Source organism: Mycetomoellerius zeteki, unplaced genomic scaffold, assembly GCF_001594055.1.
Source record: "Mycetomoellerius zeteki isolate Tzet28-1 unplaced genomic scaffold, Tzet1.0 scaffold128, whole genome shotgun sequence".
Lineage (NCBI taxonomy): Eukaryota > Metazoa > Arthropoda > Insecta > Hymenoptera > Formicidae > Mycetomoellerius > Mycetomoellerius zeteki.
In genome coordinates this window covers 1,266,604-1,290,380 of record NW_017256212.1, presented here as the reverse complement: position 1 = coordinate 1,290,380, position 23,777 = coordinate 1,266,604, and the positions used below count along the sequence as shown (strand labels likewise).

General features: G+C 30.0%; 1 protein-coding gene across 1 annotated transcript in view; it reads right to left on the bottom strand.

Moving 5' to 3' along the window:
- Positions 1 to 12,918: 12,918 nt before the first annotated feature.
- The window catches only part of pbl (epithelial cell transforming 2 pebble), an 11,133-nt gene continuing 274 nt past the window's right edge, over positions 12,919 to 23,777 (bottom strand). Inside the window, exons 2-16 of the mRNA XM_018461767.1 lie at positions 23,725 to 23,771; positions 22,163 to 22,373; positions 21,899 to 22,037; positions 21,599 to 21,808; positions 21,040 to 21,186; positions 19,106 to 19,240; positions 18,833 to 19,037; positions 18,306 to 18,433; positions 17,805 to 18,219; positions 17,285 to 17,725; positions 17,051 to 17,205; positions 16,471 to 16,556; positions 15,636 to 15,674; positions 14,173 to 14,347; positions 12,919 to 13,043 (exon numbers count right to left, since the gene is read on the bottom strand). Coding sequence (XP_018317269.1) covers positions 12,930 to 13,043; positions 14,173 to 14,347; positions 15,636 to 15,674; positions 16,471 to 16,556; positions 17,051 to 17,205; positions 17,285 to 17,725; positions 17,805 to 18,219; positions 18,306 to 18,433; positions 18,833 to 19,037; positions 19,106 to 19,240; positions 21,040 to 21,186; positions 21,599 to 21,808; positions 21,899 to 22,037; positions 22,163 to 22,373; positions 23,725 to 23,771 — 2,647 coding nt within the window. The 3' untranslated portion in view covers positions 12,919 to 12,929. The remainder of the gene's footprint in view (positions 13,044 to 14,172; positions 14,348 to 15,635; positions 15,675 to 16,470; positions 16,557 to 17,050; positions 17,206 to 17,284; positions 17,726 to 17,804; positions 18,220 to 18,305; positions 18,434 to 18,832; positions 19,038 to 19,105; positions 19,241 to 21,039; positions 21,187 to 21,598; positions 21,809 to 21,898; positions 22,038 to 22,162; positions 22,374 to 23,724; positions 23,772 to 23,777) is intronic.

Here is a 23,777-nt window from a genome sequence, read left to right as displayed (position 1 = left end):
ATATATATATAGTGTCATATATATATAAAACTATATATATATAACTATATATATATATATACAGTTCTCTGATATTAAGATTTTCAACTAATATAATTTTTAAAATAACAGAGATTTTTATATGTAAAAAATAACAAATCATTATAAATATTTTTGTAACTTTTTTTTAAGCACAATGGAAAAAACTGCAATTTATTATAATACATACACGAATGAAATTCGTGAAACGTTGGTTATTAGTTGGATTTATTATTTTGCGATGTTCATGAGAAGTCGGTTACAAATGAAAAATAATAGTATGCATTTAGGAAAAATATCATCGTGGGTATTGAATGTAAAACTGCAATTTATCGCAGCTCGTACCGAGTGATTATAAACTGCAAAATGTACTTCGTTATGATTTGAATTTACTGGATCTATTTTTATTATTATAATATTATATCTTAAACGCCGCTGGTTTCATTTTTAATCCAATAAAGAATAAATTGACACGCGGATAAATATAAAAATGGATTAAATAATCAAAGAGTGCATGTAATTTACGCTTAACGTCGCATTAATGCGCATTCGGAGAAGTATCGTAAATACGTACCTGGGAAACATTTTACTAGGTAGATACCACGAGTTAATGCCAGCGAGTCGATTTCCTGCAAGAGAATTCAAAAATAAATTAAAACTTTAATCAAAGCTTCGCACTGTTAACACTGTTCGCGTTTACCATCGTGAGTAACGATATGTACTCTACATCTGGAACGTGTGTCACACGATCAATATTTCACAAAAAACATTGGGAGCGTGAAAAGTCCATTGGAGAATAATTGTATTTTGCATATTTTCAAATGTATTATTACGATGATCTATTATTATTATTATTGACCGTGTTGTTATGTTAAAATTATGTATCGAGATAATTAAAGGTGTTGGAATTAAGGATGTTTTGTATACCTGTTTTTAAAATACCTATTAGGAATTTAACAAAAATTTTACAAATTGTCTTTTTCTACGTCTCTTGTTAGTATTTATGTAAAATTGGAGCACAATTTTCTTATATTAGTTTAAAAGTTATTTACTTTCTCTCTTGGTTCTTCTGTAATCATAATTTGATAAGGAAGGATTGAAGTAATATATTAAGAATTAAATCCATTATATATGTACTAATAAAACAATAAATATTTGTACCAAAATTTATTTAAATCCACTTACTCGTTTAAAAGTTATTGACCCAAAATTTCAGGAACGTATAGGCATTTTGCTGCATAAAGTATTATAAGCCAAATTATTTTTTTGTTTTTTGCAGTTGGCTACATAGTCTAATATCATCAAAAACTTTTTAATATTAGCTATTTTTGAACGATTATTTGATTTATATATATTTTTAGCCGATATTGTATAGACAAAACATCCTTAAATCTCGAAAAAGTAACAGGAAGGCGAAGACCGGCGCCGCGGCGGATCCAATGCAGGCATCTGAAATTAATGATGCACCGCCGATTCTCGTTGACGCTTAAGCAGAAACGGACCGGATGGAAGTGCGCGGTCCAGTTTTAGCCCGCAACCCCGTGCCGATAAATGCCTAGGCAAACTTCATTAAAGTCAGGTCGCCGCCTTTGTACTACGACCATGGCTTCGGTTCGCAGAGGGGAATATTATTATATTGTTGCTGGACGTTAATTAGCGAGGCAATCTTGATAACGTTAAATTTCATTGTTGCAACATTCATTGGCGTCGTTGTTTCAGAAGAAACTCGGCTTCCTCCCATTTTACACTCGTTCTTTTGACGATTTCGTCGACATTGTTTCTGACGTCGTTAGCCACTAATTAGGAGCTGTAACATTACGCGAGATTGGTTTGAGGAAAACATAAGCGAGCTTTAATTAGGTACGGACGCGCGGAAAAATCGATGAAATGGTTTCCGCAGTTTTACACGCATTTAAACGCGCTTGTCTAATATTCATCCTCGACAAAATTTCTGCTGAAATAACGCAAATCAGAAAAGGTATAAAATTGATTTTTAGAGTTAAAATACTAACGTATATGTGTGGAACATAACATTTTGTAATTATCGTCGCTCTTTTCATCTACAGATTCTTTGAAGTTTTCTTAGATGAGAATATGACGGCATTTCCCTTATTTTTTATTTTTAATATCAAGCATTCCACTACTAAATAGTTAAGCTAAGTAAAATTTATATTAAAGTGAGGCACGTCGTTATAAAACAAAAATTGGAATCTATTTATTTTATAAATTTATAACGTATATAATTTGTCAAAACGTCTTTTGTATTCGTATTACTCGTAATAATCGATTTTCCTATAATAGAAATCCATATCTAATTCCGCAAAAACTATAAAGTCGTAATTCTGAAGCACTTTGTGTACAATTTCGATTAATCGGAAATCGATATGTATTTGGTTAACATTACATGAAACATATAGTTGTGCAGCATAATACAATATACAAATTGTGGCGTAACATTTTGTAACAATTGATACGTTATCACGTACGAAATCAATAAATCAAACCATGTCGACGCTCTCAAAATACAACACGGATATTAATTAAAATGTCAATTTACATGCGTATTCGTATGTAAATAAGAGCAATGTAATCAAGCGACGCAACGAATCGAAGAAAATTCATAAAGAAGGTATATCGTTAAAAATTCTTTAAAAAAAAGAGGCTCGAAGAAATTTGATGTCACTCTCGCTTAGTTTGTTTAAATAAAGAAATAATGCAATTTCGCGGAAAGTAAAATGTCGCGACGTCGAGTGAATGGGATTTTAAATTGACGCGTCCCGCGGTACAGAAGAAAGAAGAAACGGATGAGTGCGAACGAACGGACGGAAGCAGAGATGGAACATAGAGAGGAACCTCGAGGAGTGTCTCGGAGGATGAGGAAGATGGGAAATATAAGACGATGCGACGAGAAGCGAGAATGGACGGGATCCGAGTGGAGTGAATGAGCGAGAATTGAAGGCCGCAGCTTCCATTCCAGCTGTGGCCTTCAAGAACCCCAACCCCTGTGAAAATCAATGTTACTAGCTATACTGTGGTCTCGCTACTAACCGTTCTGATAACGTGGCGTTCTCCTCACCCTTTCGCCATTGTTGTACACCTAAAAATACACGTGCGTCTTTATGCGGAAAGTAAAGCTCTTACCAAACGCGGTCCTGCATTCAGGAACAGTCAAACATCCCCGGAAGTTTTCCGGATACTGCGGACCACGCGCGCGAGACGCTGTTTCAGCTTCTCGCGGGAGATGCGCGCGAGATATCTCTCAGGAACGATTAGAAAAATTAATTTTGATAGCAAGGAGCATAAAAATAATAGCTAACTCGCGTTGGCGAGACAGAGTTAATATAATAATATAATAGTCTTATAGAGGTGAGGTCTGGGAGCTCTTCGTGCGTCTCGCGCACTGCGACAACGCGCCTTTCGCTCTATGACAGAATTTAATTTTCTCACCTTGGAGAGTTAGTCTTGTCTCATTGTCAGTTCTTAATTATTTTAACGGCACGTGTAAAATTTTCAAACGGCACAAACGTTTAAAAAGAGGTATCTCGCAGTGCTCCGCCGTAGATAAGCTTATTGCACGTCTAACAATAAGACGCTGCTGCACAAGCGCGCTATTAATTAGCGTGTTACTCAAGAGGCGTGATGCCGGTGTACATGTGTTATATCGTGTGACGTTCTAGAATATATGCCATGAGCGAATGTAAACAGAACGTAATTAACAACGGGATTGAGATATACCTACTTGCAGGTCTATTTCGAAGTTTCTACATTTCGCGATTCACTGAGAACGTGGCAGAACAATTCCACATATTAGCGGGGTTAACGTTAGTGCAAATTGGCCGAACCGTACGTTCATTATCCACCCCAGCGATTATGCACTGTTACTGTGCATTTTGCGGCCTATATATAAATGCAATTGCGATCTGTCGTACTTCGCTAATACGATCGCATAATTGATGGATTGAATGTAGTAGTCAATTATTATGTGGGACTATATCAGTACGCCTTCACTAGTAAGTAATTAATTATAACGTCATACCATAAATCGACAATTTCGCGCATCCGAGAGATTAAAGGTATATATATATATATATACTCATAAATCCAGATGTCACTTCTATTTTATATATATATATATGCTATATTATATATAGTGTTTGCTGTTATCTATATAAAATTATCGAGATAATAATTTAGATAAAGAAATGACTTCATCTTATCTTTATCAATATTACTAGATTATCTTTATTTGTATCTTAAATAAAAAAATGGTTTTTTTCAAATTATTTAGATTAATGTGTAGCGAATTTCTTTATTTCAAACGTAGAAAGTTCTAAAAAGTTATAAGCAAAACATATAAACTGCGAGATCAATGCGGTTGCAAACTCGTTTTAAAGTCGCAAAAGTCATCTTTTTAGTTGTAGACAAGAAAGATTATACGTACCACCATATATATATTACCACATAGAAATTGTTCAGACGAAATGTTCAAAAAACTTTTATTTTTAAATAATAAAGATTTATAGATAAGAGTATGAATATTTTTGTTTATAATTGCAATGATAATAATATTGCTGATTACAAAGATATGGCATAGATAAAGCCGAGATAACGACACTCGTTTTCTTCCGACGGATGGAGGATATCAGCTTTCGCGGTTGACTAATATTTCGTCACAGTTCTGATTATTATGCAATCATGCAAAAATGTAATTCAAAAAGGTCTCCACACGCTCTCATTAATGCAATATAATTTTTTACCTAAAACTCCTGAATTATGCTAATTTTCCTGCGTTTGCATAATACGCACGCAGTAAAATGACAGGATCTACGTTCCGTAGCGAGTTTTTCTTTTTTTTTTTTTCCGAAGCCTTCCGGAGAAGAGAGCTCGGAAAAGAGAAGAGCACGTCAAACACTTGGTTATTACGCATCGCGTAACTTCGTCGTAATCCCGATGTAACGAAGCGGTTGTTTCATAACGGGTGGACGCGGCTGGGAGGGAGAAAAAAAAACGGATATCGGACTGATATTTTCCGGCGAGTTGGCGAGTCGAGGGATGTCCGGGATGCGCGATCAGCATATGTGTATGCGCGGCGAGCTGTTTACTCGCTCGTAAATTCGCCTCGTTGCATATTTGCCCACGCACGCAAGCGGCGCACACGCGCCCGTAATAAAACGTTTCCGCTCGCCTTTTCAGCGTGTTGGAAAAACGAAATGTAACGACACAGAGCGTACGTTTCCGTGTTTGCTACGTAAACGTTTTCATTCTGCTTGTCGAAAAAAGGGGTGGGGGTGGGGGAGGAAAAAGAACGACGCAGCGCCAGACTGGCTGCTCTTATTTGCTCCCTCGTAGCCAAGGCATTTTTTTAATCAGACTGCAGACAACTTGGTTATTCGCGCGTGAAAATTTTTTGCGAGTTTACCTTGTACGTATACCCTCATATTCGTTAATTAAAAGATCGCGAACCGTCGAGATACTTGTACGCGCATAAGTTGGAAATAGCTCAAAGAAAATTAGCAATAATATACTGCCTTTTACCGAAAACTCACGCAATTTCACACGTATGTAGATGCGCAGCTAATGAGCATGCTTTACTCTTGACTGTGTATTTCGTTGAATAAGTAGATAAAAAATACGATAAATTGCTAAAGAGATAGTCACACATTCCGTGGAGGAAGTTCTATAGATTCTCTCTCTTGAAATATGGAGTTCCAAACTAAGTTTCTCTACGGAGTTATGGATTTATTATTTAGTAATTATTTAGCAAGATCGCGTAACTTTGCAAAGGAACTCAATTTAAAACTTCGTATTGAAGAAATCTATTAAGTTTCTTCTAACAAATAAGGCGGCCCTCGTCAGACAGTGTAAGAAATACAAGAGACGAAACACCGAAAGTTATGAGTTATTGGATTTATTTAGAGAAAGAAAATTATATACTATAAAGAATTATATACTATAAAAAAGTGCCAATAGCTGGGCTAACACAGAATGTTCGCGTATGTATATAAATTTTATTGTCTAAAAAGTATCGAAATAAGTAAACGCGTTTCAACTCTATTTCTTCTTCTTTACAAAGGTTAAAATTAAACCATGGCATCAAATAAAGTATTAAATTCTAAAAAGAAAACATATCAGAGAAATAAAAAATATTTTTACTTATCAAGAAGGAATAAATAAATATACCTTATTTATTGTATTAGGAATGTTTCGGCTATACAATATCAGCTAAAAGTATTAATAAAAAAATTAATTAAAATCAATATCAGCTAATATCAGTTAAAAAAACGTCATAAATACGTCTTGAAATCAACTGCAAAAAACAAAATAAATAATTTGGTTTATAAAGTACCGTCCAATGACTTTCTTTAATTTGTAGTGATACCTTATCGCAAATATAAGTAAGTATTACAAACACGATTTTCCATAAAAATCAAAATTAACAAAAAAAATTAAATAACTTAAACCAATAAAGAGAATTGTACTAAAATTTTACATTCAGATTCAATAATAGAACAATCTATAAATTTTTATATTTTTAGTAATGCGCTTTAAGAGCTGACACAAACGTCCTTAAATATATATATATTTTTAAAAATATTTTATCACTTATACATATACAGCAATTTCCAACAGAGTTTGTGTAAAGTATTACACAAACTGGGGTATCTATATTTCTTCTCGATAAATAAAAAAATTGTTTACTCTTCTTATGTTTGTATGTTTTGTAATCAACCGATATATGTACAAGCATCTCAAAAGCTAAAATGACCAACTTCATTTTACAGAATTACTTTTAAAATACTTTTTAACTTTTTGTAGCATTTTTAATAAACGCATGATTACTTTTTATAACTTCATCGATTTTCTTTACGTTTTATTTCGAGGAGTTAATCAGGCTGCTATACGCGCGTTAACATAGATGACATAGCATATTTTAGTATGTTTCTCTTAAAAATATTCTGCAGATGTCTCGTACTCTTATATGCGAGATGTATCTCAGGGACATAATTTTCTAACAAGATATCTTGACAAGACTCCATAGAGTCTTTTTCGCTACGTGAGATATATCTTCTAGTAAAATTCTGAATACAACCCATCAAAAAATATATTCTTTTTATCGAATTTATCTATCTTCGGAGTATCTTTTATAGAGTGCATTTAAGCTTCTGCTTGGTGATGCAATCAAAACTTAATATCAGAGAAATGAGAGGTGAATGCTTCATAAAGAGCAAAAGATCGATATCGATTCTATCAATTGCCGAGTTGTAATTTGTATCGGGGGAATAGAAGCGCGAAACACATCACTGTTAACCGAGTTTGCTGTTTCGTAGTCTACTTCCACGAGGAAGACCTTGCATCAACGATTCCAACCACATTACGCCTTTGTTGATGTTCGATCTCGGCTTCACTTGCTGATTTCGGTAATTAAGTAATCATATTTATTTCCACGCTTACCCGAGCGTAAATTAAACCGAGTTTAAACCATGATGCTTCAAGTATATATTTGATGCAGTGTCATCTGTTTCCTTTCATCCTTTAACTGTAATTATATTAGCTTTATTTATATACGGACAAGGATGGAAATAAATTTAATTACTACCAAAATTAATTAATAAGCCGAAAAATATTTTTAAGGATACTTTTTTTATATTTGGCAGAATATATTTTTCGAAATATTTATTTTTTAAAATATTTTTCCTATTAACAATTTCACATATTTTATTTGCATATTTTAATAAAAGATATTAAGAAGTAGTAATTAAAAGTAATTAAAACGTTAAGTAATTAAAATAATTAAAACATTAAATAAAGCAGTAAAGTAATTAAATTAAGCATATAAATATCAAATAAAGTAGTAAAATATATAATAAAAATATTTATTTGATATTTATATGCTTAATTTAATTACTTTACTGCTTTATTTAATATTTTAATTATTTTAATTACTTAACGTTTTAATTACTTTTAATTACTACTTCTTAATATCTTTTATTAAAATATGCAAATAAAATATATTCCTCATTTTCTACTTCTTAATATTTTAACTACTTTCACTTAATTATTTGAAAGTAGTTAAAATATTAAGAAATAGAAAATGAGGAATAGTAAAATATAATTTCATGTTCAAATATAATTTCATATCATTTCACTTTTAATGTTTAAAAGATATTATTCTCGCGTATTATTTTCTGCACCTTCATCAATTCGACAAATTCGAACATGCAAATCAGATAAAATGTGAAACGCTCGCGTGTTACTCATATCTCAAAAATCTTATTAATATCGGAACGAGTTGTGATGAAATACGACTACCTGCATAAATTTAATTTACGAATAATGATAAAATAGGCGAGTAATAGTATCATTACATATCCGGTAATGTAATTTCAATAATTAATTACTGCAATATGCGATAATACTGAACTTGCAAGTTAATATTTATGTAAGTTTGTATTCTATTTCCTTAAAGGATATAAAATATAAAATCTGTTAGATATATCAGATAAATAATAAAAAGATTAAAGACGGATAATTTATATTTATAATTATCTTCTTCATTAAACTTTATTGCATGCGTATACATTTAGAAATCTAACATATCGACATATTTCAAAATGAAACGTCTCTAAGCAAAAAATGAAATCTTGTTCATTTCCGATAAATCACTTGTATTTTCGATGAACATGTACTTCTTCTGCAAATGCAAAAGAATGTGCAAGACGCAAATTAATGGAATTTGTCGATGTTAACTTAATTTCTTTTATCATAAAAATACTTTCGATATTATATTGCAAATTTAGTAAAAATAATACGACTCTTTAAAAATAATAAGACTCTTTTTATCAATGCATTATAAAATAAAATTACACTTTAAACAACATTCAAACACTATTTCAAGTTTGTACTTTAATTGATCATTTTCGCATTTATTGTCTTGTAAATGTTATATAAATCGCGGATAATTCTATTAAAAAGTAAAAGAACGAACAATATGCATATTTTTATAAACAAAATTGCTATTACGTTCTTTCAAATTGAAAGAAAGTATTTAATATTAATTATATTTCATTATCGTGTATTTGAAAGAATTCGGAAAAGGTGAGCAAGGAAATAGCAGTTTTGGTTTACATAATATATGTTAAATTTATACATTCAATTACAGTATTAATAATGTATAAATAATAACTGCGCGAGAATTATAAGATGATATATAATCTTAGGCGTAAAGTAAAAAATGTTTTCTACATTACATTAGTTTTCTGAGATACTTAACTTTACTATTTACAATGCACCTAAATCAAGGACACTTGTTTTGGCATATCACCACGCGACTTTCATACTACTTTGTCACCTAATTACTTTCTGCAATAAAGGAAAATGAAACTTGAGAAATAAATCGATTACGCATGAACAGTAATCGATCCAATAGTTGATCCGTTAATTTTTTATTTATACTTTTTGATTATTTACAGGAGACTGGAAAATACGCACAAGACAGGTGTCCGAGTATAGATATTCCGAATATTCTACGTGTCGAAAGAGGACTCGCGAGAATAGTAGTATATCGATTATCATTGAAAAATTGCAGCAATTATTTAAGATTTATGTTATATATTATGTCAAACCAACTATGTCAGATTAATTAATGGAAACTGATGTGTAAAAATTTTATTTTTCCTGCGATTCATACCACTATTCTATTTTTTTTAACGGTTCTTAGTTAATATTATTATTACAAATAGGTATTGTGCTTATTTCGAGCATGCACGCGAATGGCATTTGAAAATAGCACGTTTCCGGTATTACGGGATATATTTCGTTATTAGGAAGTATAAGGTACCGTATTTCTCACTGGTTTTGAAATAAGACAAAGCAGTACGCAAAGTCGGAATCTTAACAAATAATCTAAATCAAGAGGCACAAAATATTATACAAGAGATGAAATCGAGAGAAAGATACGTCTCTAGTTTATCTCTTTCGCGAATCAGGCACATATACAAAGTACATTTTATTATACAAATATAATTATTCGTACTTGTTATCATACTCAAGGCACTAATTATATTCATTATAGGATGACAAGAGAGAATATAATCGGTAATATAAAACTGTTCTTACAAGCAGTAATTGAAATAGTTTCTTCTTGCGACTCATGCTGATTTCTTCCTTTAATCAATCAATATGTACATACAACGGATAAAAAAATATTGTTCTCTTGTGACTCACATGTGGTAATACTTATAAAAAATGTAAACGTCACTTTTAAGGTTATAAAATATTAAAGCTTAATTCTCTCAGCGTTTTATTTAACTACTTTAGAAATTAATACACTGGTATCATTTTGTAAAAACAGACAGCAGAATCGTATTATATTGATTGAGTAAAGGCTGGAAAAGACTAAAAGAAAAAAAATCATTCTACCTATAAGATTTTCCACCAAGTACATTAAATAATCAATTATTCTGCAATTAAACTAAACATTTATTAATTCTTTAACTTTCGAAAATAAACTTTAGTTAATCTTCGAATAATGGACTATTAAGAAAATGCTAATACGTAGACTCGGAATATACAGTCGTGGCCAAACGAAACACTTAGAAATATTCGCATTACAATATAGCGAATATGTGCAGATGCACTCGTAAAACAATCTTATTTATATATGGCCTGTCTACAATTTTACGAACAAAATTACAATGGCAAGATGTTGCTTTTTCAAGCAACGCAAAATCTACAACATTAATAATTAACTATTAACGTTGTATGAAATCAAATTATAATAAAACAGTATATGTTTAAGAAATAAGACTTATTTTTTTTAAAACGTGAAAACTTTACTGTCCGTAGAATCGATATCGTATGTTTGCAATTCTTGAATTAATATTTATCACGTATCGAATTTTAAAATGCTTATCCAATCACGAACATTTTTGCTATGATGTATTTATTACATACATCGTAATTATTTTTCATAATTTTCCCATGCAATATAATTACTTAATTATAACTGAATTAATTTTGACAGTCAGTGATGTTTCAGAGCATGTGCAATTTGAAAAACCTCACAAATTAAGCATAAAAATGAATAATGCTATAAAGAAAGTTGTCGGTAACTTATTATTTTTATATGCATATTAATAACATAAAAGAGAATTTATGCAAACGTTATTAAAGAATTGAAAATTTTCATTTATAACAGAAGTAAATTACCAAACAGAAAACTGTAAGACAAAAATATAGTTTATATATCAAGAATATTATTGATTGTATTAAGTGCACTAGTTTATTTCTTCCATTTTATGTATATATATATATATCCTATAATTATGTAATTAATTATGTAGAAAAAGGAGCAATTTGTTTCTCGTTGTATAAGTTCTTATTTCCAATAATATTATAACAATGGCAATTCATTTTTTCTCGATATAGTCAATTATGGGGAATTATGAAAAAAGTATAAAGATATAAAATTGTATAAACATTTATAATATAGTAGATTTATTTTACGAATCTGTTCTCATTTCAATTCCATATTAACGTTAAAATTGTGGAATTTCTATTTTTTTGTGCGATTACCTTTAATAAATTTTGGACGTATAAAATACTAATGAATATTAGTTGCATTGTCTCTTCTTGTAATAAACCCAATGAAATCACAGGGCATTGAAATATAATATTATCTAAGCAAAACCTATTAAATTTGTAACGGTTGGCAATATTTTGTTATGAAGTATATTGATTATTTTGGCACATAGCAGGTATGCATTAGTATTTAATATGCTTTCGTTTCTGGATTTAAATATTTTTACACATACACCAGGCTTCATTTTAAAATTTAATTTTTGCAATACGAAATATATTTTTAAACCCTTATTAAAAAAAATCTACAGCACATCAGTATCTTCGTTGATAAACGATCAAAGAGAGATAAAGCCACACGTAAATTTTTTTTTGTAGCTCAAAGATCAGACCTCCTTTGTATGTGTATGTGTATGATTCCCGCTGAATCTTCTAATGAGTAGAAAATTCTAATGAGTAGAAAAACAGAAATGAAAAAAGTAGTAAGTAAATTGTTAAAATTGCAGAACATTTTTATGCAAAAAACAAAAATTATTGTTATTAGTTGGAGGACATATTCATTTCATGCTATGATTAAATATCGGCTATACTTGTCTACCCATTTTTAAACAAATACTTTTTCTATTTTTGACATTGAGATTGTGAATACAATGGGATATATTAATTAATGAGACATTAATACTATTTTTTACAAATTATCGGTACATTTATTATAAAAAGTTTTTGCACATGCCTGCAGTGTCTATTAGTATAAGTTTGGTTTTATTTGTTATTAAAATAATAATTAGAAGATTCGAAAAAATATCTCCGAATCAATGTAATTTAATGATATATCTCCTAAAACAATTCAATTGACTCAACGCGAAGAACGAACTGTATTTATCTGTATCTTATAGGCGAATAAGTGCGAAAGCTAAGAAGGCATATACAATAATTACAAGAGATAATATATAAAATAAATAAATGATGTTAATAATAGTAATATAACAATAATAATTAGGCATTATTGGCACTAATAACAGTAATATCATTTTTATAATGACGTATTCGCGGATAAGACGGTATTCAGAAAATTGTACTGAATTCTATTATAAAAATAGTAATAATGAGAAATGAAATAATTATAATTATTTGAAATAGAGAGAGAGAATTGTGATGGATAAAAATGTTACAGCACGTCTTCGGGCCTTTTTCGTTAAATATAACTAATGTCTTAATTTATAGACGATATATATTAGTTTAACATACCACAGTGGTTTGTTAAAAATGCACGTCTCTTTGTTTAGAATACTAAACGACTGTAGCAAAAGGAAGTATGACTTCTTACATATTAATTACAACCTTCGAAGCGAAGCCATACTGAGGGCCTTTCGAGTCGGTTGATCCGACATGGGTGCAACTAGAACATCCTCTCTATTCGGAGAACTTGAACCACCATTATCCAGCTCCTGAAAACATATAAGACTTAAGACTTAATATATTCATTCTTCATCCCCGTTAAACATGAAAATAGAAAATGCATCAATAAAAACTTTCACATTTAGATTTTATTTTAGAATACAAAATAAGTTTTACTAAACAAAAGTTATTGATATATGTTGACTTAATTCATATATTATCAGTATTAAAAATAATATAGAAAAAAAAAATATATATATATATAAATTGATAATCTATTGAAATATCATTAAAATTTCAGTTTAAGGAAGAAAAAATAGAACTCGCCATAAGATGTATAACTGTAATATAGTTATTGATTATGTGTTAAATCTTAGTTTTATTTTATATTATAAAAGCATTATAAAAATATCCTCTAATCTATAATAAATTTTATAGATGGAATGAAAACATTAAGTCTTGAAGAATTAAACAAGTGTCGAGTTCAATACGATAATATCAATACATGTATATAAAAAAATCTAGTAAAAAAAATAATTTTTGATTAAGAAAATATATAAAATAGATTCCAATATATATATCTTATAACATACTTACATGAAATCCTTAATATAGTTCGTCCATTGACTTTAAGTGAGCATGAAAGTTTATTATAATTATTAAAATATTTTCCACGAAAATAATATAGTAACAAAAATTAATTATACAAGTATTGCAAGCAAAAGTAAGAGATAAAATATAAATTCAAAACATTTATAAGTGAAAAATATATAAGATATCACTCTAATAGAAAAAAAGCAGTTAATATTTAGAGAGTTGTCAATATAATGAACGTTGAACAATCATATCTTGTTATAAAAACATTGTACGAATAGTATAAAGATTTAAAATATTTAACGCGTAATTTATTATAATTATTTATTATAAGTATACAAAAATATTTGAACATGTGAAAGTTATATAGTTTAATGTAACAGAACAGAAATATAAAAAAAGATTGTAAGTACAATTTTCTTCGTAATCCATCCCATACGTAAGATTATTAAAATAAGATTAGTAGAAGAAATAACAGTTTATGATGAATATAAAGCAAAAGAAAAGCAAAAGAAAAAGAAAAACAAAAGAAGAAAAAGAAAAGCATTGACAGAAAAAAGTTTATATAAAAGATTGTCAACTAACGCTGATATTGTTGCAACTACCTAGCCGCATCTGAGCTATTTGTTGGTTTGTTGGAGGAAGATTTTGTGTTACTCCAAACGGGGACATAATTGTAGACATCGCTCTATTTAGTTTGCTTGGCGTTTTATTGAAACTAAACGCTCGACCTACTCTGGCTCTTGTACGAGATGCAAACCTGGAGAAAAATACAATTTGAATATTTTCTTATATACTTTCTCATATACTTATGGAATCGTCTAAACGATCATTTAACAACATTAAAACTTTCTTTCCTCCTTTGGAATTAATAATTATAACATCTTTTTCGTGTAACTTAGAATAACATTTTTTAAATTATGTGATAATAAAGTTTATTTCAATTGGAGGAAAAAAAGTTTACGAAAAAACAAAAAAACCTGCATTATAAATCCACAAACACTTTTTATCATATCAAGAAAACTAGCTCAAGCAGACAGAATTTTACCTATTATGATACAAAGAAAATATAAGATATACATGCAGAATTTTTTAAAACAATATAATAAAATACATTCAATCATACACGCGGTAATTAGACAGTGAAAATTGCACCATGGCTGCACAATAAAAGAAATGATACCTATTTATTTAAAAAAAGAGAAAAATGTACGTAAATGTATATTTTCTATTTTCTTATATATATAATGTGTGTATGTGTGTATATATATGTATATATACATAATTGTTTTAAAAAAATACGTGTTATAAGTAAAAAATAAAAACCAAGCAGTAAACACTGACAAAAAATTTTTTTAACAAACTAAGCAAATTGCAAATTAAATTAATGCAGAATGTTTATCCATGTCAGTTATGATAAATTAAAATCACAATAAGTCCAAAAAATACTGATACATATTCAAGAAAAGGAAATATATAACATTTAATCTTCGTTTAAAAAATATAATAAAAAGCTTTTAATAAATAAAGCTCACAATTATGTTATACATATTATGCCCTAACTAATCAGAATGGATCAAAAAATTATTTTTAAATGAAATTATATCTATATATATAATTATGTATTATATCTATATTCATCACAGCACAAAACAGAATTTTAAAAGCAAAAGTTTTCAGTAGCATAATTATAAATTTTCAGTCTTCTTTAGTAAAAAAATTAAAAAGTTTTTTTATTTCAGTTGCAAGATTAAACATGTTAAAAAATCTGTACTTTAATGTTTTATGTAAAACATTTATTTGATTAACGAAACATTTCTATTTTAGTTCATATAAAAACATTTTAATTTTTGTAATATTTTTAAATCCATTAATATATAACGAGCCGTACCATTAAGTACTCACGTTTAATAATAATAATTATGCCACTGAGTAAGGAATTGAGAATAAAAAGCAAGTAAAAAAATATAATCAGCCTTGGTGCGAAAACTGACGGTAGTGGGACATGTAACGTGGTTTCACACATGCTATTGAGTAGGAAGACATACGGGTCCATATACTCCAGGTAAAAATTATGAAATAGGCTCCTGTAACCAAACGGTTTGCCCCATTATTTCTTTACATCATGCAATGTAATATGTACACTAATATATAAATCTTTTGATTGTGCCTTGTAGAACTATGTCGGTGCCATTTATATAGATATCGTTTGAATATAAACAACATAAACTCATAAATTTGCTACCCAACAAATAATTTGGTCGCTCATCTAAATGCAAATAAAAATTCTAATAATTTCTGCAGTAAATACTAGTTATATACTATAATAACATTCTTAGTCCATTAGTCGGTATTCGTAATCTGTTCTTATTTCAAGACCGTCTTAAGTAATATCTTAGGATACTAATACGGCCCTCCGATTGGTTCGTAACATCTTAAGATTGTACTTAAGACGGTTTTGAATATAAGAATCGAATATGAATAGTGATCTTAGTTACTAATAATTAAGTACTAAAGTCAACTCACATTATCTTTTCAATAAAAATATTTGTTGAGCAAAAAATTTAAGATTTCTATTAATATTTGGACAATCTAGAAGTATGTCTATAAATAATTGAACTCTTTTCTATATTTCAATGTGCTCAAATAATAGAATCATCTAACTACAATAACAGAAGAGAAGAAATAAGTCAGTCCTCACACCTTTTATAATATTTGGTAAATATCCCGTAAGAAACAATTTGCTACTTGTCCTAATATGTAGACAGACTAATTTATTATTACTTTCATTACTGTAGTATAATGTTAAAATAGTGATATATATACAATATAAACTGGCAAAGAGAATACGTAATTATCGTTTTAAAACACAAATGTACTCACTTAATTGTTTTCTTTAATGTTCCTGATGCCACATCGCTAGTACCAACTTCAAGCTGATGCGAATCATATCTAATGAGTAACGTATCCTGATGAACAAAGAATAAATAGAATAACATAAATTAATATTATACATTGTAGTATAACATTTAAATTAAATTTGTAGTCAGCCAGTAGATACAAGCAGAAATTGTAAGAGATGAAATCAACTGCCTTTCATTGAGTGCGATCCATTTAACGCTACAAATGTTTCGTTGATCAATCAAAAGAAAGAATTTTACGAATTGATCAATCAAAGAATGCTTCAAAGCATTTGCAGTGTTAGGTGGATCGCACCTTTTAAGTTCACTTAACGTATTCTGCTGGCAGAATTAAGGTGCAATAGCATATTGATGATAGAAGGGATTTGTCAAATGATAAATTTTGCTAAATTTCTGCCAACCTTCTATCAAGAGTATTATATGTGACAAACCTTGCATCAAATTTATAATTTTTTTTTGCCAATAAAATTTGTGAAAATCTTTTCTCGACGGACTTGGTTGTTTGAAGATTTTATACATAAAGTAAATAATATATAACTTACAGCGTCAGCTACACGGACAGCAAGAGCCATCTGTCTGCATAAGGTCTGTAGGTAATTCGTTTTGTTTACTTCTTCGTCAGTAATTATAAACGAAAAGAATTTTTCCTTCAGTTCCTGAGTCCCTCGTACCACGAGTGCAAACACTTTGTGACATTCTGAAAGAATTGTACAACTACAAGTTACAATTTTTATTTTATAAAGAATATGCATGTTTTACATACAATATTTACATACCGTCAGTTTCTCGTATATCTACGACTTTTCTTATAGTACTTAGGGACAACATTTTGATATGCTTATATGGCTTTCCTTGGCTAAGTTTAATCGATTGCAAGCCATTTATAGTATTAGGACTCTTTAACGAGTTGAAAGCTTTCGATCTTTTCTTGCATATTTCGAGAGTATCGGTAAACAGGAACAATACTAAATGATCACCTCGTCCGCTAAGACCTTCCGTAACTTCCATTACATCACATTTACTGATAAATGACCTATGCGAGGAAACTAAATGCGGTGGACAATTATCAATCTCATTAAAGATATCGAACATTGCTAATTGGCGCTCCGTTTTCCTTTTATCCTCATTTATATACGTCATCACTTTCTTAATACAGCTAATAGAAGCTTCCAATGCGCTATAGTCTGGATTAGTTTTGTCCGTATGCTTAAGAATATCTATAAAAAATAAAAACATTTTGCTGGTGTTCGTAAAAATTTATAACAAACAATATTGTTTGAAAGTAATTAATCTTACCGCTTAATAATAAACTAATACTGGGTAACCTTTGTATTGGTTTAATCAAGAGCTCCTTTAAGCTTTGTCTACCGCATTCCGGTATTGTCTGGCAATTTTTTAAAAAGGCATGAAATCGTGGCTTATTTTGATCACACTCTTCCAACATTTGTTTTGTATTTTCGAAGAAGTTTACATATGGAGGATACGCTTTAACTAAATCTGGTTCAAATTTTAGAAATATTTCGCCAATGCTAATGTCCTCTGTCCAATGAGCGGCACTACAATGCAATGCCTCCAACAACTGTTTATGAACGTCATAAATAGGTGGGAAATTACCAAATATAATTTTCACTTCTGTACTATTTAGCAACTCTTTCATTTTTTTCTCTTTCCCGCTTTTACCTATGAGATTTTCCAATGGCAATTTGAATAGCTGTAAAATATCATATAAATGTACATTATTAAAAATAATAAAAAAATTAAAATAAAAATATAAAATGATTTAATATAAATACTTACCGTCATAATTGTATTAAGGATACCTACGTAATTGGCCTCAGTCTCTACCAATTCAATAAAGACTTTATGACGTTGCGACAAATTTTCTTTAACTATCGGTAAATGTTCTGTAGCAACAGATTCTACCTCTGAAATATTTGACAGTTAACAATAAATAATTTTAATACAATCTTCCTTTTCATTTGGTTCATTTTACGAGTAAGTAAATATACTGCATTTTAAGTATTAATTTTTGCAATATAATTTGACATTGAACTTTTTATGTATCATACTGAAAGATACGAGCACTTTTATTTTATTGACAGAAAAATAATAAATTTATTATAACACAAAAAATATTAATACTCATTGCGTTTAATGGACAATTAAAGAAAAGAAAGACAACAGACTATGGTTTATTAACATGTCAAAATTGTTAGCTTTATTATAAGTGTTAATTGACATATATTTAAAAATTATTTCGATATATTGTATCTTACACAGAATTAAATACGTGTAAAATTAAAAAAAATATATCAAATGCATACCGTCTAGCAATTGTTTATCCGGACTTGCTGTACAGTCCAGAAAACTTCCACTGACACTGGCTGGTGAATCTGCTCCATTTTGTAACAAATTAGATAATGGACCACCTAACCAACAGGGGTGCTTTGATAACGTTACATTCTGTGATACAATCTGTTGACTGTCTCGTCTACCCGTCGCAGTAGGGGACAGAACTTTTTCTAGATACTAAACACACAATTCTATTTATCAAACAATAATAAGAATATTTAAGAAATTTATTATTATTAACTTACATGTTCAAATAGATACTCTTTCTCATCAGCGGCTGCCTCATTCTGTACAGATGTCCAAAACCATCCGGTTTTGACTATGAACGCAGATACTGACACTAAATTTGGTAGTACATTTACATTGGACTCATCGACGACCTATAAAAAACATCGACATTATTATACTTTATTACAGTGGACCATTTACAGTTAGATTTATATTATCACTAGACAATTATACAATTTAACATAATTTTCTACATCACAATTTCCATACATCAAATTTTCAAAGGACACCGTGTATTGTACCATACATTGATACATATATACAATGTATACATCAAAAATTTTGTATATAAATATGAATTTTAGATAAATATATAGGACGTTCACATGAGACAACAGAAGCGTGTAAACAAATTATCTATATCATAAAAATTAATTTTTAACTTAACTTATGTATTTTAATATGTGTGTGTGTGTGTGTGTGTATATGTCCATTAAATAATTTTTATTGAAATTAGTAAATACTATATACTCTGCAAGCTTCTTTTTACATTACACATGATTAAAACCACGTAAAATTATTTTACTTCACAGATAAAATTATTAAACCTTGTAATATCTTCCAATTCCAAACAAAAAAAAAAGAAAATAAATACCACGAGTAATGATTTATCCTGTATCTTCAAATCTGTGCACTCGGTTTTCAAATCGTGTGGTGCAGATGATACATTGTTACTTTTTCCATCAAATATAGAAGTATTTTGTAAGTTGTGTTTAGTATTTGAAATTTTTGTAGGCATTGGGAAAGACTTGGATAAAGATGTATATTTCTTTTTGAAAAGAGTTTTCTCGGAAGGACAATAATACGAACTGGTGGAAATATCTTTCTTACTGTCAGAAAACATTGGACAGAAAGAAAAGTGGCTGATTTTTGAGGAAAAAGATGTGTGCGATTTGGATAAATGCTTATTTCTTTCACCTAATGCATTGTGCAAAAAAGTATCGCTGTATTGTTCCTCATTATGTTTCAATATATTCGGATATGAGCGCGTCTTCATGAATTTATACTTTTCAAGCGTCGCCATTTTATGAATAAATATACAGGAATTAGTTTTTCTCCATTTTATATATCGTTTAGGAATTGTTTTGCTTTTTGATGTATTATTCTGTACGTAATGAATATTTTTTCGATATTTTAAAGATGATGTATTATTGCTCATTGGTGATACACAAAGATTATATTCGTTATTTTTTTCGTAAGACGGCGACGATTTTAAATCATCTGGTTTATCTGGAAAGTTTGATGAGTTTTCACAAAGAGATACTGCGTTATCAAATAAAGAACTTTCAGAAATATAGAATTTAACATTTTTATTGCTTATCATTGTCGGTGGTATTGGAACTGAATATTTATTTGACATAAAAATTGTTGAAGATGAATTAGATGATCTGGTTATGTCTATACCGGAATCACTTTGCTCTGTGAAAGAATGATATAAGTTTCCAGATTTAATAATTGAATTTTGCAAATCAAGATAATTATCATTCATACTAATAGCAGAATCTTGACTGATATCATATATAGAAACGAGGTCGTTCCACTGATTATTATATTCTACATCATGCATATATGAGATTAATGAATTGTTTTTCGATGAAGGATAACTAGATATATTATTATAATCAGTTTTTGTTGTATTAAAAATTACGTTTGAATAAGGATAAAGAGAAGGAGTTGGTTTAATATACGTTAAGAAAGGTGGGTTATTGGATGTATTTTTAAGATATGAGTCCACATTTGCTCTCTTGTAGAAAAGGCCGGATATATCTACCACCTAAAGCATTTATGTAATACATAAATGTCTGTCCATGTGATGTAGTGTCATATAAACAAATTTGTATATAGAAAATTATTTATAAATGTGTGTGAGAAAATTATATTAATTACTTACAACATGAGTGCAATTCGGATCATCGATCTCAGTGGGTTCGCCGCCCTGTTGCTCCAGAATCTCACACATATGTTTCTTCTCTTCTTCAGGAAAACCAGAAAAACATACTTTTGCCCCATAAAATGGTTTTAGTTTATAAGTTGCTATCTGCAATTAAAATTAAGTGTGTTTTAAGACTAAGGAAATTCTTATCATAATGTTACCATTAAAACTCGAATGAGAACACTACATCGCTTTATCATACTAAGCGCTCAGAGATAGCAATAGAAAGATATGAGTGCAATGCAGATTCTGCACTACGATTGTTTGTTCACATACACATGCGTATTGTCTTTATCTTTTTATTGCTACCTTCAGTGGCACTCAACAAACTGTGCGTCATATTAATGCCTTGAAGGCGCTAAAATTATATTAGAATTAAATATCAAAGTTTATTAAAATGTTATATATAATAAAATAATTATAATTATTAGAAATTAATGTTATAATTATTTAATAAAACATTTTTTATAAAATATTCAAATTTTATCTTGAAATTATTATCTCTACTAACACTTACCAATTCCTCATTGTTCGCATATGTAGAGATATCGTCTTTGGCGTTCCACAATGCTATCACCCATTCTATCGACATGATAGGCAATCCAAATGTATCAGCGTATCTGTACTTTTCTCCACTGCAATGATTTGCAATAAGATGCGTCACTTTAATACCCATTTCCTTTCGGATGCTACCTCCCATATTAAGAATCATATTAGCTAACTTGCGCTGTTAAAGAAAATAGAAATACATTACCTTAAAAAATATGAAATACACATAAATTCATAATGTCATAAAAATTATAAATAATGGACTGACCAGTTCATCCTCTCGAGCCCGAAATCCGCTAAATACTACTATTGTGCCTACCATAGCTTGTGTGTACATTGGTCTTTTAATACTGGGTAAAGGTTCTTTCTTCTCCGCCAGTTGTAACAGAGCTGTAGGTCCCAGTACTCTACAAAAACATAAGGCAAACGAATAATCATTAGAATTTTGCGTTCAATATTAAAATTTAAAAAAATTATAAAATTATTAAACGTTTTATGCGTTATAAACTATAATACATTATTATGTACAAACCTATGGGCACTCTTGCATAAAGCATCATATTCGGACCCTTCAAATTGTTTGAGTATAAAATAGGTATTGTAGGTAGTATCTTCAACATATTCTGTGCCAGTTTCAGATTTAAGTACTGGCACTTTGAATTGCTGAGCAGCAACATTAAGTGCAGGATCATTGCAGGTTGTACCAACTAAGCATATTCTCTTCTTGCGTGGTATTATTAAGGCTGATAACAAATAATTGCTTTGTCATCAAACTTTTATCATTTGGTACTACTGATTTACATTTACATTTAATTATTTAAATTATTATAGTGGTATTAATTTTGTTAAATGAAAATTTTTAATAGAGCAGGAGATAGTCTTTAAATATTTCATTTTATAATTTGATTACATAATGCAAAAAAAATAAAAATTGTAAAAATATTATTTTCATTATTAATATAATTTCACTTTTTAATATTAATAATTTTTTTTATATTAATAAAAAATATATTATTTAAACATTATTATATATAATATTATAATATAATAATTACAAAATAATATTATTGTTAGATGAAGGACATAATTAAGGGTGATAATTAGTTGTTTCTCAGTGATTAGGAATTTTTTATTTATACATGTGTGCACATACATATTACATATGCGCACATGAATAAATACGAAATTTTCGTTCACCAATAAATCACCGCCTCAGACTTCGACAAGCTAGAAAGATTTGTTAGAAAACACTATTTTTAGTCGTGTCAGCGTGCCTGTAAAGTTCAAACATTGTTATACAAAGTACACAAGCTCTAATCTCGTATCATAGGCAACGGGAAGTCGCGTATACATGTATACATCTGTACGCACCATTCACGTGCTCGGCGTAAGATAATTAACTCGCGAAAAGCACGAAGGCGAGAGCGAGAGCGAGAGCGAGAGAGAGAGGGAAAAAGATAGAGGGAGCGAGAGAACAGAACGAGAGAGGGAGATAACAGAGACAGAAACGAGCGAATCACGAATTGCTGCGAGAAACAGCATTGTAATTTTCAAGGAGTTTCGTAAAGGACATTCGTCACGGAGAGAGACACCATGTCTCTAATATAATTTTGGACAATTCAAGGCCGAACTTGTGAGACTAACGGACGTGAGCTACAAAAAAACTTTCTCTCATTTCTCCCCTTCTACTTTTTTTTTCTTTAAAAGCGGTAATCTAAAAAGATCCAAAAGGATACTGTGACATCGATTGACCATGCCGAGTCATAAATTTCGTACAATTTGAAAGTAAAGAAGACGGATCGGTTCGTTAAAATTGTATGTATACAGAGGTCTCTTCGTAGGCTTCCGTTTTCACCGAGGTTTTCACGTTTACACGACCGGGGACGGCGGGGACGTTTCCCGTGAAAAATGCGAGATCATTGTCGATGCGGATTCGCGAGATCGGAAGCCCCGAGCACGAGAAATTCAAAATCGCCCTGGAGTTAAGGATTTTCGGCAGAGGCGGCGAGTCGACGTCGACCGCGCAACGACGTCACCGTCCTCTCCCGCTTGACGGCGCCGTGGATGATTTAACGTTGACAGATTCGCGCTTACTTTTAGTCGCCTCCGCACTATTTATATCGCCGATACTGCTGTGGACGCTACGC